Here is a 15,150-nt window from a genome sequence, read left to right on the forward strand (position 1 = left end):
CGTTCCGGTGCCGGGATGGGCGTTGCGCTGAGTTACTCCTCTCTAGGTCAGAGCACTGAGTGTCACCTGGGGAGAGGCTGGAGCTGCATCTAGGGAGATACCGTGGAAAAAGAAAGCAGAAAAGTATAGTTGCCATAGCTACACCACTTGTCATGATGCTTATCATGTCCGTGGAATGAAGAGCCTCGTATTAAATCTGTACTCTTATTAATATCATCTGTTAAACATTTCCAGGATATTTGAAATCAAGACTTTCTGCAAAAAAATTAAATGTTGATTGCAGCAAAATGGCACCATTTAACCATGCAGCTCAGAGTGTCTTTTTGTTAGACACAGTGTTACAGAATTACAGACCATGAATACATTTTCTAGCAAATTTAGCCTCTTTGCACTTCATGAACGTTCTTGACTGTTCTGTTGAGGTATCTGTTACCTGCAAGTCTTTGCCAGCTAGCGCGGGGAGGCCAACCTGATGGAAGGAGGGAGCCCTTCCAGGTCAGGGACCGCGGAATGTCCCTGGTGTGACATCCCTGTACTGCACCAATTCGCCTTTCTACAGCATTAATCTTGCCAGGAGCGTCACCGGGCTGGAGCTCTGCAGGTGCTGGCTCTGGAGGGGACAGAGCCCAGGTCTTGCAGGCACAGCCACCCCGGGCTGAGCCGGCTCCGTGCAGCCAACGGGGCGTCCCTGGGGACACCTGAGGAGCCCATCGACGTCCCCACCGAGCTCTGCGTGTGTCACAGAGGACAAGATGTCACTTCCTGAGGAAATGACCTGAGCAAAGGTTTGGCAGCAGTTTCTTGTGGGATTGCACTGACTCCGAGACACGGAGCCAGCCCGGGCGGGAGGTTTTGGTGCATTCTCCGTCCTACCGTGGTTTGGGCTCAGGTGCACAGCGTGCTTCACAGAGGACATGGTCACTGCCCCGAGCAATCGGGATGTGAAAAGCATTCATAAAACACTATACAAGATACAGCTTTGTATCCAGCATTTATCAAGGGAAATTCCTCTCTTCAGAGGAGAGGATGTGCCGAGTAACAACCAGTTACTTACAGGATGTCAAAGTGTTTGTTCAGTCTTCTCTGTCATTGTGTTTTCCTGAAAAGTACAAATGCAGTGATAAGTATGACACTTATTGTTATTTAAAATACAGCTATGACCTGTTTCTCTAGCACAGGGAGGCTGTATTCGGTGTACCCTTGTCATTCCATCCGATGACAGCTCCAGACAAACAGACCTTGGTGAGACGTTGTTCCCCTCCGCGCTGCCTGTTCCCTGGTGGGAGCAGAGCTGAGGTTGCTCCGGTATGTGACTGGTGTGAACGGGCAGTTCAGACACTGGAGACTTAGCCAAAATCCAACAAGCTGCAAAAGTTTTCTCTCCAGGTGTTATCTGGCTTTCAGTCCTCTATTGAAAAATAGCTTGTGTTTCCGAATTGTGGGTGATGCGGATGTGGCTGTGTCGGTGTTTCCTTGGTGTGCTTGACCAAGTCCTGGCGAGGCGTTTGGTTTGGTTTGGTGCTGCACAGGTTTGGTTGGTTTGGTGCTGCCCTGCAGCCAGGGGCTGTTTGGAGGATGATGCGCTAGTGGGGAGGAGAACACCTGGAAATGAACACATTAAATAGCAGAATCGCTTGTCATTTGTTAAAGGAGTGAACAGAAAACACCTTTGTGCTCTCAGTATGACACCTGTAACTGGCTACAGCTGGAGGGGGAAAGGAAAAAAGATGTTGCCCAATCCTTTGTTCCTGTTGTTCGGCAACTGCACAGAATTTTAGTTTTCTTGATTTCTTTATCAGGTATGATGCTTAATTAGAAAAAGATTTTCAATGATTTGATCGCAGAACGGATAAACAAGCGAGACATGAGAGCTGCGTTTACGGAACGTGGGTGTAAGTAAGAAAAGGGCAATGTGCCCGATGACTTTATGACCACGCGTTCACCTGTCCCTGCGCGGGGCCGAGGGAGGCGCTGGGGATGCTGAGCAGAGCGAGGGGCGAGGGTGGCGGACGTTTCGGAACCGGCTCAGGAACAAAGCCAAGAGGTAGAGAGGAATCGTTTTCCTGCAGCTCTGCCTTCAGGACTCCTTTGGGATGTTTGAGAAGATCACTCAGGTCATAATTTTAATTACGTTTCATGCAAACTGTTTCCACACTTGGCTTTAACAGCTCTCAACAGAGCCTGGCTTTCCAGGTGAGATAACCAACGCGCTATTAATTGCTTTGTTTTAAGCAGGTGAAAATAATTTGCTGCTATTTGTTATCTTTCCAGTGCACAGCACTCAAACAGAAACATTTTAAATGTAGTTTAAATTAGTATGTTTTCTGTACCGTCGGCTCCAATTAAGGAGTAATACGACTTGGTTTTGTTTCCTCCCTGTGCTGGGGCTGTTGGAGGCTCCTGCAGCAAAGTGCCAGCAGTTTAGTTGATGCGAAGGTTCATACGGAGACTCTGCATCCTCCCCATTGTCCCCCCTGACCCACCCGGGGCTTCTGCTCCCCGGCCTCATCTCCCAGCTCCATCTCTGGAGTCTCACATGTGGGCAGAAACAGTCCCGCGTTCCAGTACAGGTTGGGGAATGACCTATTAGAGAGCAGCGTAGGGGAAAGGGACCTGGGGGTCCTGGGGACAGCAGGATGACCATGAGCCAGCACTGGGCCCTTGTGGCCAGGAAGCCAATGGTACCTGGGGTGGGTTAGAAGGGGGTGGTCAGTAGGTCAGAGAGGTTCTCCTGCCCCTCTGCTCTGCCCTGGGGAGACCACACCTGGAATCTTGTGTCCAGTTGTGGCCCCTCAGTTCCAGCAGGACAGGGAACTGCTGGAGAGAGTCCAGCGCAGCCACCAAGATGCTGCAGGGAGTGGAGCATCTCCCGGGTGAGGAAAGGCTGAGGGAGCTGGGAAAGAGGAGACTGAGGGGTGACCTCATTAATGTTTACAAATATATAAAGGATGAGTGTCAGGAGGATGGAGCCAGGCTCTTCTCAGTGACAGGACAAGGGGCAATGGGTTCAAACTGGAACACAGGAGGTTCCGCTTAAATTTGAGAAGAAACTTGTTGGGGTGAGGGTGTCAGAGCCTGGCCCAGGCTGCCCAGGGGGTTGTGGAGTCTCCTTCTGTGCAGACATTCCAACCCGCCTGGACACCTTCCTGTGTAACCTCATCTGGGTGTTCCTGCTCCATGGGGGGATTGCACTGGGTGAGCTTCCCAGGTCCCTTCCACCCCTGACACGCTGGGACTGTGTGATCTCAGCGCAGTGCTCGACGGCACCGGCCGCCCTGAGCCTCTCGATCTGCCGTTTGCTGGAAGCATTGATAGGACTTTCTGCTGTTTATTCTTTGATCTCAGTGTTGCAGATACTTTCAAACTTCACCTGACCCAGAAGTTTTTATCTGCAAAGCAGACGAGTAGGCAACGGGAGAACAACACAGCCAAACAGGCTCAAGAATGATGTTCTTCAGCAGTACAATACTTTGTTGATTTTAGCTTTTTTTAGGAGGGTAAAACTAATCCTTTTCTATTGCAATGTTATTCCCTGACGCAATATCTCAACCTTACCGTTATCTTTTAGGCAAAAACGTGATGATTTTTCAAGCCCTAAACAGTAAGTGTCTGGCTCCATTCTTTGATTCAAAATCACATTTTCTTTTACTGTCTCAGATGGAAAAATTAATATTGACAACAACCTTTGAATCTGTTTCTGAAGGCACCTACCCTAATGATACCTTGCAAAGTGTAATAATACGTTGCAAGGTGTGGCTGATAACAATTATCTCTTAGCCCAGTGCTGAGGGGGCTGCAGGCAGAGTGTGTCACCGCGGGTAGTTCAGATCAACCTTCCAGCTTAACAAAAGAAGTTTATTGATGCTGACAGAGTTATCAGCATAAGCAGCTGAGAGGCAGGAAAACAGATGACAGGCTTTTTGTTTGTTTATAGACAACTATCACTTTCATTAGTAAATATTCATCCAAGACAAATGCGGTATCTCACCGTTGCAAAGGGAGAACATGGATCACACGTCCCATCTGTGGCTGGTTTTAGAGCTTGTAAGAATTGTAAGGGCATGGAGTGACAGCACAAGGGGTGATGGCTTTACACTGAAAAAGGGGAGAATTAGATGAGATAAAGGAAGAAATTATTCACCATGAGGGTGGTGAGAGCCTGGCCCAGGGTGGCCAGAGAGGTGGTGGATGAACCATCCCTGAGACATCCCAGGCCAGGCTGGACGGGGCTCTGAGCACCCTGAGCTGGTGAAGATGTCCCTGCCTATGGCAGGGGAGGCACTGGGTGAAGGTCCCTCCAACCCAAACCATCTGTGAGTCTATGAATTAATACAGGTGCACGTTTATGATTTTCTCCAGGGCAGTGAGTCTCCTGTGGCCCCAGCTTTGCCCGAGCCTTGCAGAAGGGCCGTGGGGCGCACGGTGACTGGCGGCAGCGCTTGAAAACCACGAGAGACACCAAAGCTCTCCTTGCGTCAGGCAGAAAAGTGCTACAGAAGCATCGTAAGGAACCGATAACTTTCCACGTTATTTTATGCCGTTCTGTACATTTTTTCGGCAAGCAACGCAGGCTGTGCTGAAATCAGCAGCTGCTTTGCCCTCGATTTGAGGGGGATTTCAGCTGCAAAATGGCCCCAGTGTGTAGAGCTGGAGCTTAAGTGGGGACTTCACCGTTAGTCTGTCTTAAAATTGGGAGGCATAGGTTTTGTGCTACATTCTATAGGGTTTTTCCTTACTTGTCTTTACACTGCTTAAATTTGCTGTCCACAGAGCAAGGTTAGAGAGGCTGCCTGTGCCATTAGGCAAAGCCTCCAGCCACCTACAGCTGCATTTCTCCCCTTGGTGCCGGAGCCGTGTGGCTTTGTGGAGTTCACTATTTATCCACAAGAAAATGTGCCCAACTTTCAGATCAGCAATTTGCTCCTTTCCTGAGCAGGTAAGTGCCATGTGCAATGGTGCATACTGACTTTGCAGGATAATCTTTGCCTCATTTTAGGGGTTTTAGTGTGATCAGTGTGATAAGCTTCCCATCCTTTCTGGGATTCATTGCGGGAGAGCCTGCTTCACTGAAATTAATGGCTATAATTCTACTCAAAATGAAGTCGGAATTTTCCAGCTTTGTACTGTAGTGCAAGCGTCCGTCTAATACAGTCGCTTTCCCTGCTTCGTCTGGGCTTTGAGTTTCTTCATCCCTATCGAGATAAAAGTTCAACAGCAGATTGGTCTCAATCTAATACATTTGCAGAATGACAAAGCAAATACAGACTTTATGAGCTCAACCCCTAACAAGCTATCGTAGCCTATAAGAATATCATGTCATTGCCACTTTGCCCTGAACTGATTTCTATCATTACGCCATTATCTCGCCCAAGAACTGCTTCTATTCTTCCTATCGGATGCATTCTCCGTTCTCACAAAAAGTGAACCACAAAAAACCTGATGAATTAAAACCTTATGCCTCTGATAGCGGCTACTACTTGAAATCCTTATAAGCTAAAATGGACTTGTTTAAAGAAAAAGCTCCTTCAAACCCCAGCGTGCCCTGGGGAACTGGCAAGGTCGTACTCTTGCTTCCTATTAAATCCTTCTGGGAACTTCAAAGCGGCCCTCGCTCAAAGAGCCCATTACACCGGGCATTTGTAATTGTTACTGCCGGCCCCTGTGCCAGTCCCTGGGTCCACGCTCCCTCCAAGTGTCGTTCTGTCACTCGTTGGAGTTTGCCAAGGCGTAAATATCCATTTCTGAAAGGGATAACAGTCAGAAAGGCCTGAAGGTAAAATGCAGCCCTGGCTAGAATAGGAGGAATTTGGAAGTGGAATCTGTGTAAAGGGACAGACGTGTGGACACTCTTCAGACAGAAACACACCTGCAGCATTTGCCCTGCTCTGAACATTTTGCACATGCATATGCATCTTTATTCTAATGCCCTTGAAGTAATCGTTACATTATTAATTGCATTCTGAATGCAACCGAAGTGGACCAGGTGAACGCGGGTTATCAAGCATCTGTGAAGCAGCACTGAGGTTGCTTGGGCTCTTGCCCTGATTGTTCTCCTCTCCAGGCGTTCATCACTTGTTCAGGGTTTCTCGGAGCTATATTCACCTCCTGACCGCCCTCTGAGGTAGGAGCTCAGGAACATCATCAGTGTGCTGCAGGTTGGGAGCGAAGCCATCCGGGTGGCTCTGGGTGATGTAACGGGATGGACTGGGGGGACGTCTGGCTTGTTCTCGTTAGCAGAGTTGAGCCAACAGGGAATCTGGGCTCGTCTTCCCCAATTAGTGTCTGTGCGCATGTGGGGGAGGCTGGTTTGTGTTTTCCTTTAGCAGCACTTGACATTTTAGTGACAGCTCGTTCAACTCCCAACCTTAAGCACTACATTATTAACGCTAAGTAAAACTCCGCCTGTGTGGCCCAGCCTGACTTGTGATGCTTTCAGCCAGCTTGGGGATTTTCTCCACTTCCCATCCCACCAGATGCACTCCGCAGTGTTAAATCCCACCGTGCGGCTCCTCCTGGCAACAAGGGGTGAATTACAGCTGTCTGACAACAGGGTGCAGGGGAGTCATGAGCTTGTTTTTCCTCTCTTTGCATTGCATAGATCAGTACGGCCTCTGCAGCAAATCAGGCTCCGCAAATGTAATTGCATTGTGTTGGAAAATTTCTAGATGCATAGAAGCAGAAAATAAGGCAGTCACATTGTGAAAATTGGGGAGAAAATATCTGAATATGTGAGTATCTGAATATGTATTTCTAATTTTTAAAGCCAGGCAAATTATTTGTTCTGCATCTGTCCAGTGAACCTAGTTGTTTGGGGCTTTTTCCAGTTAAGATCTGCAGGACTGTTGTTATTCGTACTTGGCTGTCAGCTGTCCTTAGCTGGGCTTGAAGCTTGGCAGACTGAGCATTTGCAAAACAAGAAAATCCAGTGTCTATGAGAAGCTGATGAGCTTTGAAACGAAACTGCTCCCGCCACGGCTGGGAACCGAGACACGCGAACCCCACGCGGGCTGCGCCAGCCCCGCGGCGCCCCACGGCGCCACACAGACACGGAGCGGAGAGTGGGGGGGATCTGGGGAACAGTGTCTTCCCCAAAAGGCTGTGGGGCACTGCAACAGGCTGCCCAGGGCAGTGCTGGAGTCGCCATCCCCGGAGGGGTTTAAAAGGCCTTTATACGAGGTTCTTAGGGACATGGTTTAGTGCCAGAGTTGGATTAAGTTATAGTTGAACTGATGATCCCGAGGGTCTCTTCCAACCAAAACGATTCTGTGATTCTATGAAAAACTCCTTTATATTATGAGCAACAACTGTCAATGGTGCAAATGTGTCCGGACTCGCGTAATCCATCCGAAAAGGTGCTGGTTGCTAAGCGACGCGGCCCTGTTCTCTTTTTATGCCGTTTTAGTTCCTTCTTAGCTTTATGTTCCATGTCTGGGGCTGCTTAATTTGATCCTATTTGCAGTGACAATTTAGGGTCCTGTGCCTTGCATACCAATTCCTGCAAAACGCACTTGAAAATCACGTTGGGTTTGGAGCTGGAGAAGCTGCGGTGGGAACCCGGGTTTGTTTTCTGCCGGAAAACATGGAGATCACCAGCAGCACATCAGCAAGAGGTGCCATGATGTACCGTGTGTCACAGGAGTAGTGCAAGGAGCATGAGCGATGACTGTGTCAGTCTACACTATTCCATTAGATGATCGTTTTCCGACAATTCCTGCAGCACATTTACTCTTTGCAAGCAGCCCTTGCTCTCATTAGTGTTCTGTACCCATTCCGGGTCCTCAGTCATTGCTGAGGACCAGCCACCCAGCTGTCCCACGTGGAGCATCAAGAGACCTGTCAGCAGAGATGTGGGGATGATGAGGGAAGTTCATTGGGGTTGTTGGTTCCTCAGTCAGAGTTTCAACAGGAGTGCTGTTCTCCTTGGCGGTTCAATTCTACTCACTGCTGTATTTTTGGTGACTCAGTTTCGCCACAGCTGCACCAATAGAAAGAACCCGTTCCTGTGGGCTTTGTCACCGCGTGGGGCGGTGTCCAGGTTGCCATCAGCCCACTGATGTACTAGATGCATCAGTCATCAGGAGATGGAAATGACGTCCTCAGCAGGTTCTCCCCTGTGTTGTCCCTGCGATCCGGTGCCACGGCTGCTGCTCCTGCCCATCCCCAGCGCTAATTGTCGTTGCCTTCCCGGAGTGACAGCGAAATGTGACAGCTGCAGATGATATAATGTATGAGGAGAGAAGGCTGTACAGCAATTATGGAGGAACACACTTTTTACTCGTGTTATCTCTGTAATTTAATATATTCCTATCCTATTATTAAAACACGGGGCTCTGTGTGCTGATCTGCATAGAAGTCACACAGCCCAGGCTGCCGCTCGGGACTGGCAGCTCCCACCAGCACACGCAGTAAAAGGAAGCATTTCTTACACAACTGCAGGCATTTATGTACTAGGTAAGCTGCCAATACACCGTGGTAGGGAGCACAACAGGAGAGATGTGAAATGCGATATAACAATCCATTTACATTTAGATACTAAATTTAAAATTACATTATTTTCTCCAAGCTTCATTCCATTAGGCGGGTTTTGGGCAAGCATGTAGAATCATTTAGGATTGTTGCCTTCATCTCTGTCTCATATATATTTTGTAATTTAAAGGCACCTGAGCATGTGGAGAGCTCTGTCTTTCAGGCTCAGAGCCGGAGGAGGAGCCACCTGCATCCATCTTCCTTTTAGATGCACTAGAAGCAGGATTTAATAATCAGCCTCCGCTTTGCCTGGCATCAATGATAAAGGTTTCTAAGCAAGAATTAAGAAAATGAAAAAGAAGAGGTAAGCGTGATCTGCGCCAGCGATGGGGATCAGAGCAGAGGCTCCCGACTCGGAGCCATCGGGGTGTCAGTCCTTGCTCAGTGCTGGAGACACTCGCATCACGTTTCATGCATTTGATAGCTTGAGATGCCTGTGGGCTGTAATAAAATTCATCTTTTTCACTCTAAATCTTTTCTCTTGAAGCATGGAAGAGGTTACAAATGTGCATAAAATTGAAGCGAAAGTGATTAAATCTCACTCTGAGCAAGTATTGACAGATCTGCCTTGCTTTTGGATGCTGTGGGAGCTGCTTTCTCTGTGGCCTGTGCTCAAGATAATGAAAAGCAGTCAAGTGGTGAAACTTCTATTTCCAAAGAGGACTTTTGCTTCTGCGCATTTGTTTTTAATATGTTGCTACAACAGAGATGCAGTTATTTTAAATCCTGCTCCTGGCCTCTGGATAGGAACTCTCACTGTCCCCCAGTGCCCATCGGGCAGGTGGGACAACAGCTGTAAAGGAAAGGGGTTTAATTAGTTGTTTGGCTTTAAAGAAATGTTGTTTATTGCCTACATGCAGATACACAGGTGGTCTTAATTTCCATAAGTAACATTGAGCATCCTTCCTGCGGGGCTGTGCTGCTGCGGGCAGGGCAGGAGCCTGGGATGCACCCTCGATCGAGTTCACAGCTGAGGACAGCTGGCTCACGGGGGAGCGTTGGCTGTATCTGGCTGTGCAATGGAGTGTCTGGGGTTTGTGAGGACCAAGGTGCCGCCTTTGTGCTGCTGTCAGTGCAGCCGCCGGGAGGTGGAGCCGTCCTGGAAGGCGCTGCTCTCGCCTTCCTGGGTTCTCAGAGGTCCTGGTTTAAGCGCAATGCCCATAAACGCAGACGAACAGCAGCAGAAGGGAGACGTGATGCTGCGCCTTCCTCCTGCCCGGCACCGCGCCTGAGCAGTGAGGACGAGACGCTTCCACCACGCTGGGCGCCCTCCAGCACATCTGCCCAAGCGGCCCCAGGTGTGACAGCCCAGGCCGGTTCTGCCCAAGCGGCCCCAGGTGTGACAGCACACTCCGGGTTCTGCCGGGAGCTGGACACAGCAACTCTCATTTCCAGCAAAATCGGGGCAGACGGATGCTGCGCTGCGCTCTGCTCGACAGGTGCGTGTGACGGGGTTACCTGTGGCTGGATGGAACCTGGCGCTGGCTTCCAGTACAGTGGGTCTGTCTGTAGAGATGAAATTGTGTTCTTCTCATACTAATTTCTTCTCCTGCTAATACAGCTGCTATTCACCACTAATTAGCAAGAAAAGGCACTGCACTTGTCAATAATAGCAGTATGTTGTCTCTTTTTAAATAGTAAGGTCTCCTTTTTTTTCAAACAAGTTATACAATGCAACTGCTTCAAGAGCGTATTTATCTGCTCTTAAAACACGCAGGCAGTATCTAGGATGTTTTGTTTCTCCCCGGTATTCTGTGTTTAAGACCAGCTATCAGGCCGCATTTTGGCTGTTTGTTTGCGTGTCCTTCGCACTGACCTCGGGGGGGATGCAGCCCACGCGTGTGTCTGTGCAGAAGGACTCGTCCAGATTGCTTGGCTGGCCTCCAGTGCCACCAAGGCCACGGCCAGCTGACGTTGGCATAATTATATGTATATTAATTAACGTGTATATGGTATTAGCAATGGGACAATCTGTTTTCACTGTTGGAAAGCCGTCATCCATTACCACCAACATGATGTCTGAGATCTGTATCTATTTCCCATTTAAAGAACAGGGAATGCTCACATACCCTGGATTAAAGCATGGTAGATTCTGGTAATGCTGATTTCCATTAGCATTCCCCGTTTTCATGTAAATTAAGTTATTTGAGAGAAATCAAATCCACACCTGGTGCTAATTGCCACTGACAACGCTGAGCTAAGACTGAGTAGAGTCACCGTCGAGACAGGCTGTGCTGAACCCTTCAGAACAGGCTGGAGCTGAGCTGAGCTGAGCTCCAGGATCCCGCAGTCAGAGCAGGACCAGAGCTGAGAGAGGCAGAAGCTACCGGGGAGGATCATCTTTCCTAAAGTGACCGTAAAGTGCTTATTGATCATTTTATCTACATGATGGGTGATGCTTCTGTCAACTACACTATTCTGGTGAAGCAGAGCAGTGCCCAGGAGGACTCCCCTGGCAGGGGCTGCAATGCATGGAGCTCATCTTTCCACAGAGGGGTGGTTCGTTATCATTGAGAACGAGAAATGAGCTGCAGTGGTTGAAATTTTGGGAAACCTCATTTAACAAAATACCAGGTTTGCTGTGAAAGTTGGAGCAACAGCCCAGTAAGCGTTAGAGCGTTGATATAACATGAACCAGCAGTGGAGAGGATCAAAATCTCCTTCTGCCACAGCAGCTCTGCTGCCGTTTGAAATTGGAGCATGTAATGGATAAAGCTGAAGTATATCACAATATAATACATGTAATTACTTCATAACCTCTTTCATGATGATATTTTTTTTTCTAGCTGCATTTTACCTCTCATCAGCATTTAATAGCACACCACAATTTACTGAGTATTTGTAGTCTAGCCTTGAAGGATAATGAGTTTTATCCTGCCATGTGTTGAACATCTTCATCTCCAAGAGAAGTTAATGGGAACTGAAGATGATCAGCATTTTGTGGGATCAGTCCTTGATAGAACAGCTCTGCCTCTTGTGTCAAACAGCTGAACAGGGTTTCAGAATAATACCGAGAAGTGCTGGAGTTACTCTGGAGGTTCTTAAATGACAGTCTTGAAAACACCTAGGAGTACATTAATCTTTGTCCGTAAGAAAGATGGTGAACACCATGAAAAATATTTACATTGGACTGCACCCTCATGCATGATCCTCTGGAAATACTCTGAGCTGTTGGTTGAGAGCCTGGCCTTATCTGAGCAACTGTTTCTGCAAAGCAGGTCACCTGAAAAGTCCAGGGTGGTCTGTGCTGCATCGCGGTCCGGGCTGTTGGGGACACAGGGGACACAGCAGTGCCAGGGGAGGGGACAGGGCTGCCCAGGGCCGGCACCGCCATCCTGCCCCCGGCACCGCCATCCTGCCCCGGCACAGCAGCAGGTTTCCAGCAATCCAGATGAATCAGCCCTAGCCCTCTTGCTTATCCTCTCCATGTATATTTTATTAGGGGATGCACTGAGGCTGAGCTTTGTTCATACATTCAGTGTTTCTGTGCACGTTGATTATGATTCATGTTAATGTATTTTGTTGAATCCAAGTTACTCAAAAAACCCGCAGATGCTGAATAAGAATAGTTGATAATAACTGCTGTGCTTGATCATTTAACCTTTGGAGAATATCCATCAGCTTAAGCTAGTCTTGTGATCACTCACTTAGAATATTGGATTTTAATCTTTACTGGAAGACTATATGTACTTCATACACTCGCTTTTTCTTCTTTTATTGAATAAGGAGGGGAGGACCTTTTCTGTAACCACTGGAATACAGTTCTATATAAAATCTAATAAGCCCAGTACAAGTAGTTACTTCCCAGTTACAGAATTTGCATATAAATAGTGATGTTTTTGTTAACGTGCCTGATGAGAACGTGTTACCAGGTGTTGTGTTCCTAAGCTGTCAGTGTTGTCAAAGTGTTGCAGAATATTTTACTTTGTATTCAGCTGCAAATATAGGTCTTTTTTACTGACAGAACTGTGTAGCATTGGCCACAAATTAGTTACTGACTGGTTTGACTTATTTCTGTTTACAAATAGATTGCATTTTATGGTCATAATTAGGAAAGCTGGTACCTTGATCCTCATATTGAAAAATTCTCAGAAGTCATAAAACTTCAAGAATCATTTTATCCATAACAGAATCCAAGCTTAGCCCAGGAGATTTATGTAGTTGGAGAGAACGTCACTGTTGGTTGTTTTATTTTTAACGTTAATGGGCTGTGGTGCCGGTGCCTCGGCAGTGAAGCCACACAGACTGCAAGAGTAACAAAATCTATCAGCCGTAATTTTGTTTATAGTCTCACTGGAGCTGGAGGCACCGCCGCACCCGGCCTGACAGGGACGGCCCGGGGACCGAGCTCCTGGGGATGCGGGAGCTGCTGGCGCATCCCTGTCTCGCACCCGCATCCCTGTCCCGCACCCCCATCCCTGTCCCGTACCACCATCCCTGCCCCATACCCACATCCCTGCCCGTACCCGCATCCCGGCCCACACCCCAATCCTGTTTGTGCCTGCATCTCTGCCCGTACCCGCATCCCTCAGCCCAGCATCCCGCCTTCGCCAGGAGCCATTTCTGACCCTTCTCCGTTTCTCTTGCAGGCCCTGCAGCAAAAAAGAAATACGTCAGTTACAACAACCTGGTGATCTAGCGGGATTTTGCCGCGTGGGGCGGAGGACGGGCGAGGATTTCCATCCATCCATCCACCCTCCCCGGGCGAGGGCGCGGGCGCGGCTGCGGGACGGGAGCGGGACCCGCGCTCCCCAGGCGGCTCCCCCACCTCCATCGCTCCCGGCAGCGCCGCCTCGGCCGCGCGGGAGCCGCGGGCCCGGCCACGGGAGGAGCGGCCGCCTTTGGCTACGAGGACTTTATGGGGCTAATTCTGTCTTTCTATGTACTTCCAGACTGCAAGTTTTTGAACTTTCTGTACAGTTTGTGAGGGTTTTTTTGCATATTGCCATCCATGTCGTTCCCAGGTCACTGTTTGTTTTCTGAATGCGGTTTCATTGAGGCCCTGTTCTCTCAGACTTAGCACATCCGAACAAACACCACGCCACCTAAGGATTTCAAAGACCTATGTACACGACTTGTATGATTACTATTGTATCACTGCAATCCATATACATTATTTTTTTTAACTAAACAAACAAACAAAAGAATTTAAAGACCAAAAACTGTGCTGGCGAAGTTAGTTCCCCCACTTCACAACCGCGATGGGCTGCAGAGGAGGCAGAGAGCAGTTCTGCTGAGTTTTACTACAGGTCTTGATCTTTGGAATGCATGCCAGTAATGTATTTTATGGTACATGTTAATAATTTATGTTTGATATTTGTATTTGTGTTATATTCTGTTATTTTATTTAAGGTATATGACTATTTTGCAATAATTTCAAGAATTCTTATGATATTTGGAGGAAAGAATATGGCTTTTACATGTCTTGAGGTTTGTTTTTTTCTTTTCTCTGTTGATGCCCCACCATGATTGACCAGTGTGGTAAGGACTTAAAAAGCATGTATGTTTTATACTGTTTGTAATAAGTAATTTCGTTAATCTTGCTGCTTATGTGCCAATTTAGTGAAACCAATCTTTGCCGCCAACTCCTCCCTCCCTTTCCGTTCTCTTGATCCTGTGATATTATCCAAGAATGTATCAATAAAGGATTTTGGTTAACTTTTTTTTATTTACTCCAATAAATATATTTTTTCAGTTGTTCCCCCCCTCCCCCCCGGTGACTCAACTTCAGTTCTGACCCTGTCACAGACGGACATTCCCAAACCCCACAGGGCGTTCAGAGGACCCTCCCTGGGGCGGCCCTAGAGCCGCGGCGGTGCCCTGTGCGCGGTGCCGCGTTCTGGGTGCGACGTGCCGACTGCTGTGCCAAGTATTTAGCCTCCCATTTTCTCTAGACAACTTGATCAATTATACTGATGAAGTTAATCAGCATCAAAAGAAGATTTGACAGGCGCAGCACGGGCCCCAGCGCATAGCGATGAAGACCTGCGCGTCAGCCCGACTGACTCCTTGTGCGGCCGGATGGATGTGTGCGAGGCCGCCTCCTTGTGCTATTAATATTCACAGAGCTAACAATGAATTACAGCAGACAAAAGATGAAATCCCACCCAAGTAAAGGCTTTGTTAGCGAGAAACGAATTACCAGCCCAACAACTAACACAGCTCTGCAACATTTTCTCGACACTGTCCATAAAACCAAGGACAGAGCCAGCACTGGGCTAAGCACGTATGTAACCAGCAGTGATTCTTCCTCAAAGGCCATAACTTTTTTCTGAATGGGAAAAATACAGTTTGTTGATCTGTTGTTCACGTTTTGGAGGGGGGGGGGTGGACTGACACGCTGAGCAGGAAAGGCTGTTGCTGGGTGGGAGTGCTGTGCAGTTTCGTGGGGGTATTTTTTTTGGTTTGGGTTTCTTGTTGGTTTAATTTCTTCTCCCAGCTCCTGCTGCATTAGACCCAATAGAGACTAAAAGCAGAGCCTGTCATGTTGCTGCTCATTTGCACAGGTGTGTGTGGGCACACGCAGGATCCCCAGGGCTGTGGGTGATGAGCTGCGGTGCCCGGGCCGGGTTACCCACCTGCTGTGTGATACATCCGACTGCAGTCGGGGCTGCATGTGTATGT

At 48.3% G+C, this 15,150-nt stretch overlaps 1 protein-coding gene across 1 annotated transcript in view; it reads left to right on the forward strand.

Annotated features, from left to right (window-relative positions):
* GRM7 (glutamate metabotropic receptor 7) overlaps nucleotides 1–13,165 on the forward strand; it is a gene marked incomplete at both ends in the record, with an annotated part of 242,321 nt that extends 229,156 nt beyond the window's left edge. Inside the window, one exon of the mRNA XM_080350517.1 lies at nucleotides 13,116–13,165. Coding sequence (XP_080206643.1) covers nucleotides 13,116–13,165 — 50 coding nt within the window. The remainder of the gene's footprint in view (nucleotides 1–13,115) is intronic.
* Between the last annotated feature and the right edge of the window lie 1,985 nt (nucleotides 13,166–15,150).

Source organism: Nesoenas mayeri (assembly GCF_963082525.1).
Source record: "Nesoenas mayeri genome assembly, chromosome: 10".
NCBI classification, from domain to species: Eukaryota; Metazoa; Chordata; class Aves; order Columbiformes; family Columbidae; genus Nesoenas; species Nesoenas mayeri.